Source organism: Pelophylax lessonae (genome assembly GCF_965119305.1).
Source record: "Pelophylax lessonae genome assembly, chromosome: 13".
Lineage (NCBI taxonomy): Eukaryota > Metazoa > Chordata > Amphibia > Anura > Ranidae > Pelophylax > Pelophylax lessonae.
Genome location: NC_138780.1, coordinates 46,159,441 through 46,172,736, shown reverse-complemented (window position 1 = coordinate 46,172,736; position 13,296 = coordinate 46,159,441). Strand labels below are relative to the sequence as shown.

The 13,296-nt window shown below is 43.3% G+C and overlaps 1 protein-coding gene across 1 annotated transcript in view; it reads right to left on the bottom strand.

The window, feature by feature from the left end:
- Positions 1–13,296, bottom strand: part of LOC309569711 (NACHT, LRR and PYD domains-containing protein 12-like) — a 1,096,074-nt gene that overhangs the window by 691,484 nt on the left and 391,294 nt on the right. Inside the window, exons 8-9 of the mRNA XM_082275674.1 lie at positions 6,250–6,414; positions 4,069–4,233 (exon numbers count right to left, since the gene is read on the bottom strand). Of these exons, the coding sequence (XP_082131800.1) occupies positions 4,069–4,233; positions 6,250–6,414 (330 nt within the window). The remainder of the gene's footprint in view (positions 1–4,068; positions 4,234–6,249; positions 6,415–13,296) is intronic.

Genomic DNA, 13,296 nt, shown 5'->3' with positions numbered 1-13,296 from the left:
CTCCACCCCAAAAAGATTGTGTTCACTGCACCCCAAAAAGATTGTGTTCACTGCACCCCACAAAGGATTTTGTTCACTGCACCCCAAAAAGATTGTGTTCACTGCACCCCAAAAAGGATGTTGTTCACTGCACCCCAAAAAGGATTTTGTTCACTGCACCCCAAAAAGATTGTGTTCACTGCACCCCACAAAGGATTTTGTTCACTGCACCCCACAAAGATTGTGTTCACTGCACACCAAAAAGGATTGTGTTCACTGCACCCCAAAAAGATTGTGTTCACTGCAGCCCAAAAAGATTGTGTTCACTGCAGCCCAAAAAGATTGTGTTCACTGCAGCCCAAAAAGATTGTGTTCACTGCAGCCCAAAAAGATTGTGTTCACTGCAGCTCACACACAGAAAAATGGATGTGGATCACTGACACCTACCTATCTCCAATCCCACACCACACAGCAATATCGATTGTAGTTTGTAGAACACAGTTTCCCTAAAATTCAGCAGACTCTGTCCCTAACAGGATTGAGAAGAGATCGTAGATCAGGATTGAGTGCAGACCCCACCCCCCACACAGCAATATCGATTGTAGTTTGTAGAAGACACTGACCCTATAATTCAGCAGACTCTATCCCTAAAATGCCTACAACTCGCCCTGCCTAAACACTCCGACCTGTCCCTCAATTCTATCCGGACACAAATGGTTTTTTCCTGCCTATCTTTCCCTAATCAGCAGCCAGCACGTTGATGTGTGCTCTGTCCCTGAATCTAAGCAGCATAATGACGCCGCTGCGGCTGCCTCGAACTTATAAAGACTTGGTCACATGCTTCAGACGGCCAATCACAGCTACTGAGACATTTGCAGGCATGGCTGGGATGGCTTAAGGCACACCAGTTAAACGATTGTTGATTGGCTGTTGAAAGCCCGCCATGAAAAGAGCGCCAAAGCATGCAAAACCCGGAAATAAAACGACCGAACACGGATTTTTACCCGAACATACAGTAAAGTGTCCGTGTCCGTGTTCGGGTACAAAAAATCCAATTATTCGGTACGAACACGAATAATACAGTCCGTGTTCGCTCAACACTAGCTAGGGGGTGAGAGCGCGGCACACTCCCGCCCCCGATCGTCAGCGGGGAAGCCGGCGCATGTGTCAGGCAGCTCCAATTGCCGCCTGACACCCTCGATCTCTCCCCGCTGAGAGAAAAGGGCGGACAGCTGATGTAAACACAGCCATCCGTCCTTCTGCCTGCAATGATCACAGACACCATGTGATCCTGCTATATAGGATCGCATATCTCTGTGATCATGTCAAAAGCCCAACCCCCCCAAAGTTAGAATCACTCCCCTAGGCTAACATTTAACCGCTTGATCACCAACAGTATTAACTCCTTCCCTGTCAGTGTCATTATTACAGTAACAGTGCATATTTTTAGCACTGATTACTGTAGTAATGTCACTGGTACCCCCAAAAGTGTCAGAAATGTCAGTTAGGGGTCCAATCTGTCCGCTGCAATGTCGCAGTCCCGCAAAAAATCGCGGATTGCCGTTATTACTACTAAAAAAAAAAACAATAAAAATGACATAAATCTTTCCCGTAGTTAGTAAACACAATAGCTTTTGCGCAAACCAATCAAAATACCCTTAATGCGATTTTTTTTTTTACCAAAAATATGTAGCAGAAAACAAATTGATCTAAAATGTTAAAAAATGTTGATTTTTACATTTTTTTTTTTTTTTGGAATGTCATATAGCAGAATGGGGAAGTCTTGTCTGATGGGCATGTGGCTGCGGGGAGAACTACCTGCCCGTATGGAATGATCAGAGTTGTCGGAACCCCCTCTCGACCCACTCAGTATTAACCAGCTGAGGCACTTTCTTCAAACCTTTCTGAAAGTGTGATATACCCCCCGCCCATTAACTCGTTTTGAGGGGCTCTGCAGAAAAGGAGAACTGATTAGACACTCTTACTTGATGTCCACGGTGAAGGAGGTCATGTTGCCATTCATTCGCCAATGGGAACTGGACCTAAAAATGAAATTCTCGCCTAGACAGCTAGAGAAGGTTCTTATTATGGCACACTAATCTTCCATTGCTAATCAATACCAAGAAGTAGGATACAAAATCCTTACCAGATGGTACAGAGTGCCCTTTTGTACTCCATAAATTTGCTGACTCTATCCCAGACAAGTGCTGGAGATGCAACTCAGAGGTAGGAACTATGCACCACATCTTTTGGTCCTGCACTGGGAACTTTTTGGAGGGAGGTAGCAGACACTATTAAGCAACTGACGGCAGTAAATGTGAGAGTCAACCCAGCAGCATGTCTGCTCCACCTGACGGAGAGACCCTTGTGGAAGTATAAAAAATCTTTAACATTACAGCTCCTCTATGTGGCTAAAGCGTGCATACCTGCATTATGGAGGCAGGCCCACCCACCATCCCGTGCACTGTGGTACTCCAAAGTTAAGGAAGAATGAACAGCTACAATCTATAACTCTGAAGAACAGGCTGGGGAAAAGTAGACGCCATGGCTGCATTTCACATGTAACGATGCCTACCTGAAGGTGATATTAGGATGTTAGACTGTTTAGCTCAGAGCTGATTTGGATCCTGGGGCGCTGTATGTGAGCTCTTTCTTTTCCCCTTGATTACCCACCGCCAACCTTTGCCCCCCCCCCACCATCCTATCCCCTTCATTCTGCACCCCACCTCTTTATCACCCTCTCCGTACCCCATTTCTTACCCATTTTACCCATACATTAGAGTGACTTGGATGTTCTTTTACACTTAATTTTCTCATTACCTCTTCATGAGATAACAAACCTTTTTGCACCCTGGATGTAAGATTCCCAGGGGCTTAATATATATATATATATATATATATATATATATACATTATTATTTTGTTTACAGTTGCGACAGGAACAACGAACTTGAAATTAACCAGCAAAGTTTTATTTTATAGTGATGAAAATTCTATAATGTCTCTCTGTTATTTTGCATGTGGCAAAATCAAGAATGTTGTATTTGATGTAAGCATCACTACTTTTTTGAACACTTTTTGTATGTTTATAACTTTGCGACAATAAATAAATAAAAATGAAAAAAAAAAAAAATAACAAACCTGAAGAAAGGATTAAACCCTTCCTGAAACGCGTCGGGTTTAAAGAGAAGGCCGTGTCACCAACATGTGCATATTCTGTAACAATTCAGATGATTACAATTGATGACTTTGTTTTTATCATTTACACTGATGGTTCAAGACTTTTTATATGGATGTAACAAATACATTTTATGTTTTATACAATACAAGTTTATCTTTTTCCAGTTTCCTTTAAAGTCCCACACGTACTTGGGGGTTACTCATCTTCTGGAGGGTTTTTACTTTCTTGTATAGTAACTATTAATATATGTACTGATTTTTTTATGTTTACATGAACTATTTGCCCCTGATTACTCATCCATAGCTTTATTGTGTTCACTGATTTTTTGTTTTCCCCAGAGGTTATCACCCCTGCAGGGTGTTTATTGCTAGGTTCTCATTATTTGTTGTAGTCAGCAGTGCAGCACCAATTCATTTGTCATTTGGTCTTTGTGGTGTGGGGTCACTATTGGGGTGTGTGCAGCAGCTTTCTTCTTTTCTTCTGTTTGTATTTGTCTGCTTTGGTGTTGGCAGTGAGTAAGCTTCCTCTCTGCTATCTCATATTTATAATGCTTATTGATGCATTCCATTGCTTTTCAATGCTTTTTTTTTTTAAGCATTTCCGGATGCCCTTCAAATGTTTGTTCTTCTTTTTTGCATTTTGTTTCCCCTGTACTGGGGTCCCATGCTTTTTTGATGCTTTTTAGCACATTCCAGTACAATTCTGTGCAGGAAAAAAGCAGCATGATGTACTTTTTGTTCTGGGATGGAAAAGCCCTGGAACGCACTGCACTGGTGTAAACTATGCCATTGGAACCCATATAACCTACTTTCAATGCTTTTATGATGCAGAAAAAAGGAATCAGTGCACTGCATGTGGTGTGACCTGTCCCAGAATATTATTGTCTCAGTCAGTCCTGTTATACTCACTGTAATTCCTCTATCCGGCTTGTTGTCAGAGCTTCCATCACATCCCTGAAATGAGGACCCTCCAGATTGTTATTAGACAGGTCCAGTTTTCTCAGTGTCTGGTTATTTTGTATTCCGGATGCCAGGTGGGGGCAGGAACTGTCTGTCAGGTGATTAGAGGACAATCTGTAGAAGAGGAGAAGAATGTTACCAGAAGAAAAATAATTTCTCCCCCAGGAATGAATGTAACTATTCTCTACATACATGGAACTAATTTCTCTTTATTGGAATCATTTATATTAGATCAGTTTATAAACTGCAGGAAATAGAATTTTATAAGAAAAATGTTATAATGGAGTAGACCCCCCAATATTGTCCTCCATGCGTAGAGACGTTGATATCTCCATACACAGGATAAGCACAGAATACCACTGACATGACTCGTATTGTGCTATAATCTACTTGTGTATGGAGCATGAATGGTATCAGCAGACAGTGTGAGGTCGCAATCAGCATTGCTATTGATTGGACGGGATGATTTTTATCTGATATTTTTGACAAATTAAATTGGTGCTGCACTGCTGACTACAACAAATAATGAGAACCTAGCAATAAACACCCTGCAGGGGTGGTAACCCCTGGGGAAAACCAAAAATCGTTGAACGCAGTAAAACTATGGATGAGTAATCAGTGGCAAATAGTTAATGTAGACACAAAAATCAGTGCATATATTAATAGTTACAATACAAGAAAGTAAAAACCCTCCAGAGATGTAACTCCACTAAATCAAACATGCAGCAAATATATAATAATGAAAAGTGCGTACAAGTGTATGGCAATAAAAGGAACAATAAACACCCTCCAGGAGTGTGATCTCCAAAAATAAACTCAAATAATAAAAATTTGAATCTGAAAAAGTGCAATAGTGCAAATTCAATCTCATCAAACTATAAATGTAATTTCATAGTAATAAAGCAAATGTCCAATATAAAATGTCCAAATGTGTAGATGGGGTTACTTCGGGGTTGATTTACTAAAGGAAATAGACTGTGCACTTTGGAGGAGCAGTCGCTCCAGAGCTTAGTAGATGAGGTAAAGCTTCACTTTACAAAGATTACCCAATCACATGAAGGAAAATAACAAACAGCATGTTTGCTTACACCTGATTGGATGATGGAAGTCTGCAGAGTTTCTGCTCATTTACTAAGCTCTGCACTTGCAAAGTACACAGTCTATTTCCTTTCGTAAATCCACCCGGACGTAACCCCATCTACACATTTGGACTTTTTATAATGGACACTTGCTTTATTACTATGAAATTACATAGTTTGATGAGATTGAATTTGCACTATTACACTTTTTCAGATTCAAAATATTTTTATTATTTGAGTTTATTTTTGGAAATTACACCCCTGGAGGGTGTTTATTGTTCCTTTTTATTGCCATACATTTGTATGTACTTCTGGTTATTATATGTTTGCTCTAAGTTTCATTTGGTGGGGTTACATCTCTGGAGGATTTTTACTTTTGTGTATAGTAACTATTAATATATGCACTGATTTTTGTGTACATGAACTATTTGCCCCTGATTACTCATCCATAGCTTTATTGTGTTCACTGATTGTTGTTTTTCCCCAAAGGTTATCATCCCTGCAGGGTGTTTATTGCTAGGGTCTCAGTATTTGTTGTAATCAGCAGTGCAGCACCAATTAATTTGTCATTTGGTCTTTGTGGTGTGGGGTCACTATTGGGTGTCTGCAGCAGCTTTCTTCTTTTCTTCTGTTTGTATTTGTCTGCTTTGGTGTTGGCAGTGAGTAAGCTTCCTCTCTGCTATCTCATTTATTACACTTTTTTTGATACATTCCAGTGCGATTTCAATGCTTTTTAAAGCATTTCCGGATGCACTCCAGATATTTCTTCTTCTTTTTTTGCATTTTGTTTCCCCTGTACTGGGGTCCGATGCTTTTTTGATGCTTTTTATCACATTCCAGTAGAATTCTGTGCAGGAAAAAAAAGCAGCATGATGTAATTTCTGTTCTGGAATGGAAAAGCACTGGAATGCACTGCTGTGAACTATGACAAATTGGAACCCATATAACCTACTTTCTATGCTTTTATGATGCAAAAAAAAAAATCAGTGCAGTGCATGTGGTGTGACCTGTCCCAGAATATTATTGTCTCAGCCAGTCCTGTTATACTTACTTTAATTCCTCAATACGGCTTGTTGTCAGAGCTTCCATCACATCCCTGATATGAGGACCCCCCAGATTGTTCTCAAACAGGTCCAGTGTCCTCAGTGTCTGATTATTTCTTATTCCAGATGCCAGGTGTGGGCAGGAACTGTCTGTCAGGTGATTAGAGGACAATCTGTAGAAGAAGAGAAGAATGTTACCAGAAGAAAACAAATTTCTCCCCCAGGAATGAATGTAACTATTCTCTACATACATGGAACTCATTTCTCTTTATTGGAATCATTTATATTAGATCACTTTATAAAACTCCAGGAAATAGAATTTTATAAGAAAAATGTTATAATGGAGTAGACCCCCCAATATTGTCCTCCATGTGTAGAGACGTTAATATCTCTATACACAGGATGAGCACAGAATACCACTGACATGACTCGTATTGTGCTATAATCTACTTGTGTATGGAGCATGAATGGGATCAGCAGACAGTGTGAGGCCGCAATCAGCATTGCTAGTGATTGGACGGGATGATTTTTATCTCATATTTTTGACAAATTAAATTGGTGCTGCACTGCTGACTAAAACAAATAATGAGAACCTAGCAATAAACCCTCTGCAGGGGTGGTTACCTCTGGGGAAAACCAACAATTGTTGGACGCAGTAAAATCATGGATGAGTAATCAGTGGCAACTAATTAATTTAAACACAATCAGTGCATATATTAATAGTTACTATACAAGAAAGTAAAAACCCTCCAGAGATGTAACTCCACCAAATGAAACATGCAGCGAAAATATAACAATAATAAACAAGCAAAAAATAATGGGGTACTTTGACGCAGTGGTGGGCTTGAGCACGATATGGCCATATGGTGGGACTAAATCCCCATTTTTATTTATGGATTGTCTCCATATTTGATAGTCCTTTCTTTTGCATGTGTGCACTCTTCTTTTTTAATTTAATGAAAATATAACAATGAAAAGTGTGTACAAGTGTATGGCAATAAAAGGAACAATAAACACCCTCCAGGAGTGTGATCTCCATAAATAAACTCAAATAATAAAAATTTGAATCTGAAAAAGTGCAATAGCGAAAATTCAATCTCATTAAACTAAAAATGTAATTTCATAGTAATAAATAGTGATGGACGAACATCGGCAGGGGCGGTTCGCGAAAGCCAGCCGCATATTTTCTCAAAAGTCCGCGAACCGCGAGTTCGCGGCAGGCCCCATTGACTTTAATGGGAGGCGAACTTTAAAAAACTTTAGGTCATATTTGCAGCCACAAAAGACATACTAGCTGTGCACAAATAGTCCCAGCACATGGACAATGGCATAACAGAAGTAATGCAATTGAAAAAGTTGCCCTAAATGTTTTTGTTTTTTTTACAGCAAAAAATATATATATTTTTTTTCATAAATCAGCCAGAACTGACAGCAGCCGGTAAATACATTGTCTAATACATATTGGGTCCATTCACACATCTGTAAAATGGGTCCGCATCCATTCCACAATTTGGCAGAACCATTACAGACCTATTGTTTTTCATTTCCAGTCTGAAAAATTAGGCATTCACAGGATAAAGAAGTAAGTGTCGGCAATTCCAGGCCCCAAAAAGTAGCCCACTTGTGTTTACCTGACAGCTAAGAACTTAGTTATTCTGTGGCTGAAGGTACATTAGGCATTCACAGGTAACAGAAGTAAGTGTCGGCCATAAAAGGCACAAAAAAATAGCCCACATGGGTTTACCTGACAGGTAAGAATGTAGTATTCTGTGGCTGAAGGTACATTAGGCATTCACAGGATACAGAAGTAAGTGTCGCCCATTCCAGGCCCCAAACATTAGCCCACATGGGTTTACATGACAGCTAAGTACGTAGTATTCTGTGGCTGAAGGTACAATAGGCATTCACACAGTATACAGAAGTCAGTGTCGGCCTGTATAGGCTGCAAAAATTAGCTCACATGGGTTGAACTGACAGCAAAGAACGTAGTATATGATGGCTAGAGGTACAGTAGGCGTTCACAGTATACAGAAGTAAGTGGCGGCCTGTATAGGCTCCAAAAATTAGCTCACATGGGTTGAACTGACAGCAAAGAACTTATTTTTTGATGGCTAGAGATACAGTTGGCGTTCACAGTATACAGAAGTACGTGGCTGCCTGTATAGGCTCCAAAAATTAGCTCACATGGTTTGAACTGACAGCAAAGAACGTAGTATATGATGGCTAGAGGTACGGTAGGCGTTCACAGTACACAGAACCGTAAGTGTCGGCCTGTATAGGCTCCAAAAATGAGCTCACATGGTTTGAACTGACAGCCAAGAACGTAGTATATGATGGCTAGAGGTATGGTAGGCGTTCACAGTACACAGAACCATAAGTGTCGGCCTGTATAGGCTCCAAAAATTAGCTCACATGGTTTGAACTGACAGCAAAAAACTTAGTTTTTGATGGCTAGAGGAACGGTAGGCATTCACAGGATACAGAACCGTAAGTGTCGGCCTGTATAGGCTCCAAAAATTAGCTCACATGGTTTGAACTGACAGCAAAGAACTTAGTTTTTGATGGCTAGAGGTACGGTAGGCATTACCAGTACACAGAACCGTAAGTGTCGGCCTGTATAGGCTCCAAAAATTAGCTCACATGGTTTGAACTGACAGCCATGAACGTAGTATATGATGGCTAGAGGTACGGTAGGTGTTCACAGTACACAGAACTGTAAGTGTCGGCCTGTATAGGCTCCAAAAATTAGCTCACATTGTTTGAACTGACAGCAAAGAACTTAGTATTTGGTGGCCAGGGGTACATTAGGCATTCACAGAAAAAATAATTGTCGGCCCTGAAAGTCTCCTAAAATTTGCCATTCAATGGACATGAAATGCCTTTTATGCCAAGGACCAGGAATTGTGGGTGGAGGAATTTCGATGAAACCTGGTCTACTGGTCACATGTGTTGAATTCCTCAGAGATCCATGCCTGTGAGGTAGTCTACACTGTCATGAGCTAGGCGAGTGCGCTTATCGGTCAAGATCCCCCTGCTGCGCTGAACGTCCTTTCAGACAGGACACTGGACGGGGGGCAAGCCAACAGTTCCATTGCAAATGGTGCAAGCTCTGGCCAGAGGTCAAGCCTGCCCACCCAGTCCAGGGGTTCGTCACTCCTCAGAGCGTCCACATTGGACGTTAACCCGATTTAGTCAGACACCTGTCGGTTTAGGCGTTCCCTCATGCTGGATCCGGAGTACAGCTGTCGATGGTTCTCATATCTGAAGTGACCAAGACATCTTCCAACCGCCCTCTTCTTGCAGGCACTGTTGGATTGCTACCCCCAACTGTCTCTCTGTGACTGGAAATTCCTCTGCCAGCGCACGGAAAAGCAGAATGCAGCATTTCCTTCAGCAAGGTCTGGAAGTGCTGCATTCTGACCGCCCTCTGTGATTGTGGTAACATTTCCGCCATTTTGCGTTTGTACCGGGAGTCTAAGTACGTTGCCACCCAGTACTGGTCCTTGGCCTTTATGCGTTTTTTTTTAAGGGTCCCCCTTAAAACACTGCAGAATGTAGACCCCATTCCCACTAAACTATGATGTCACTTATTGCGCCCTGGCCGTGACTGACCAGTTTGGTGATCTCATCGAATGGCCGCAGAAGTCTGCATGCGTCCCGCATGAGCAGCCACTGGCGAGATGAAAAAAACCCAAGCTCCCCAGAACCTGTCCTGCCGCCAAGTTCGAACAGGTAGTCATTCGCTGCACATTTCTGCTGGAACAGCCTATCAAGCATATGCAACTTTGAGTTCCATCGCGTCGGGCAGTCACAAATAAAATGCCTGAGGGGCAGGTTGTGTCGCGGCTGAATCTCAGCAAGGCGAGCCATGGCTGTGTAAGATCTTCGGAAATGGCCCGAGATTTTCCTGGCCTGCCGCAAGACATCCTGGACCAAAGGGTATTTGATAACGAATTGCTGCACCACCAAGTTCAGGACGTGTGCCATGCATGGCACGTGTGTTATTTTGCCCTGTTTCAGCACGCTCAGCAGATTGGCACCGTTGTCGCACACCACTTTACCAACTGACAAATTCAGCGGTGTCAGCCACTGATCTGCCTGTGAACGCAAAGCTGAAAGTAGTGCAGGACCAGTGTGGCTCTTGGCTTCCAGGCACAATAGACGCAGCACAGCATGGCAACGTCTCACCTGGCATGTGGAATAGGTTCTGGGGATGTTGGGCGGCGCAGGAGAAGAGACGGTAGCAGCAGAAGAGGAGGAGTCAGCCGAGGAGGAGAGGGAGGTTGATGGAGGAGAAGAAGAGGCAGGCCTGCTTGCAATCCGTGGCGGTACAACTTAATCTACACGGGTGCCACGGGTTACATGCTTAACGTCCGTCAGAAGGTTCACCCAGTGGGCAGTAAAAGTGATATACCTTTTCTGCCCATGTTTGCTAGACCATGTGTCTGTGGTCAGATGTACCTTGGCACCAACTGTGTGCCAGAGATATATTCACTTGCCGCTTAACATGGCCATACAGCTCTGGAATGCCCTTTTGCGAGAAGTATTTCCTGCCTGGGACCTTCCATTGTGGTGTTCCAATGGCCACAAATTTACGAAAGGCCTCCGAGTCCACCAGTTGATATAGCAGTTGTTGGCGGGCTATCAGTTCCGACAAGCCAGCAGTCAAACGTTTGGCAAGAGGGTTATCCGGCGTCATCATTTTTGTCCGCTCCAACATTTGGACCACAGAAGCCTGCCTTTTTCCAGAACAACGTGACGACGGCATCATGGAAGGTGGAGTGGAGGGCAAATGTGAGGAGAGAGGAGAAGGAGAAGCAGAAGGAGAAGGGGCTGGACGGTGAGAGCCTGGAGTGTGGCTTTGTGGGTTCTGACAGTGTTTCTCCCACTGGGCTCAGTGATGGGAGTTTAGGTGCCTTCTTAAGGCGGTTGTCCCTAGGTGAGTGTTGGGCTTACCGCGACTTATGCTTTGACTGCAAAGGCTGAAAATGGCAACACTGTTGTCAGCAACGGACACATATAAAAGAGCCCACACTGTGGAGCCATGTGCCGGCGTCCTGGGAGCGCCAGATGCCCCTGATACATTTGCAGTCTGCTTTGTACCTCTTGTGCAATGCAAGTTCTGCCTGCCTCTCCTCCCTATCTGGCAGTCCGTATCTCCCTCTGAACTCCCTTCCTCTTCCTCTCTTGTGGACTCCCACATGACATCCATAGATTCGTCATCATCCACGTCATCTTCCCCACCATTAACCGGTTGCCGACTGCTCACAGTATATTTACTGCGGCAGTCAGCCCCGGCCAGGCAGAGTGACGTAGGTCTACGTCGCTCACCTGTCACTCCTTTTAGAGCCAATAGCGGGCGAGCGCGTGCCCGCCCGCCTCGGCTCGTTCACAAAGGAGTGCAGGCGTGTGACCGGCGGACCCGATGTCCGCCGGTCACACTACGATCGCCGGTACAGCGGGAGAAAGACAGAGCGGCTTATGTAAACAAGCCGCCTGTCATTCTCCCCTGTGTAAAAATGAAGATCAGACGGTTCTACTATGTAGAACCGTTGATCTTTGTTTTTACACTAGGAGACCTGTCCCCCTACAGTTAGAATCACGCCCCTAGGACACACTTAACCCCTCCCTGTCCAATACAGTTAACCCCTTCCCTGCCAGTGTCATTTTTGCAGTAACAGTGCATATGTATAGCACTGATTACTGCAGTAATGTCACTGGTACCCCTAAAAGTGTCAAAAATGTCAGTCAAGGGTCCGACCTGTCCGCCGCAATGTCGCAGTACCGCAAAAAAAATCGCAGATCGCCGCCATAACTCGTTAAAAAAAAAACACTAAAAATGACAAAAATCTTTCCGTTTGTTAGTAAATGCGATAACATATGTAGCGTAAAACAATTTGGCCGAAAATGTTAAAAAATTTTGATTTTTACATTTTTTTGGGGGGGAATTTCATATAAAAAAAGTGAAAAATATTGTTATTTTTGCAAAAATTACGCACTTTTTTTGTTTATAGCGCATGATCAAAAAATCGCACAGGTGATCAAATACCACCAAAAGAAAGCTCTGTTTGTGGGAAAAAAAGGACGTGAAATTCGTTTAGGTACAGCGTCGCACGACCGCGCAATTGTATGTCAAATTCACGCAGTAAAAAATTGCAAAAAACCCCCTGGTCAGGAAGGGGGTAAAATCTTCCGGGGCTTAAGTGGTTAACATTCGAGATCTCGGAGTAGGCAGCAACAGCGGGGACCAACCTCCTTGGGCTGATCTGGGTACTGTCGTCAGACTGCTGAGTGGCAGCTGTTGCTACCTCCTCTTCCTGATCCAATGCCAACATGGCTGCGCAAAGCAAACGTCTTGTGATGGATCGAAAAATAATTCCAGTGACTCAAGTGGAGGGTATGTGGTGGTGATGGTGGTGCTGTCTTTGGGGATGCACACAGCAGAGCGTGAAGAGGGTGCAGATAGAGAGGATGAGGAGGGTGCAGAAGAGGAAGGCTGAGTGACCCACTCAACCAAGTCTGGTGCGTTATTTGTCGTAATTGCACGCGGCTTTTGAAACTTCACAGTTAGGCTCTGGCCTACTGCTCCTGCCCTACCCCTACCACCCCTGCGTACGTCTCTGCCTCTTCCTCTGCCTGTCATGTTTTTTAATTACCCTGTGACAAAACTCTCTAGAGAATCGCAGTATATCTGCAAAAAGGTAGATAACACCCCGCTTCAATCTGTGGTATTGGGGGGCCACTGGTCTATCACACCAGTTCTACAAATAATTGGCCAGTAACTGTTGTCACTGTGTGTAGCACAGGCAACAAAGCAAGAGAGGCCAAATTTTTGCAGGACTAAAATACACTCTTAGAAAAGTATACTGTTAAATAACACCCCGCTTCAATATGTGCTATTGGGGGGCTACTGGTTTATCACACCAGTTGTTGAAAAAATTGGCCAGTGAGTTTGGCGCTGTGTGCATCAGACTTCACACAGCAACAGAAGCAATGTTGTTGCAGGACACAAATACACTTGTAAAAGTATACTCAGATAACACCCCACTTCAATA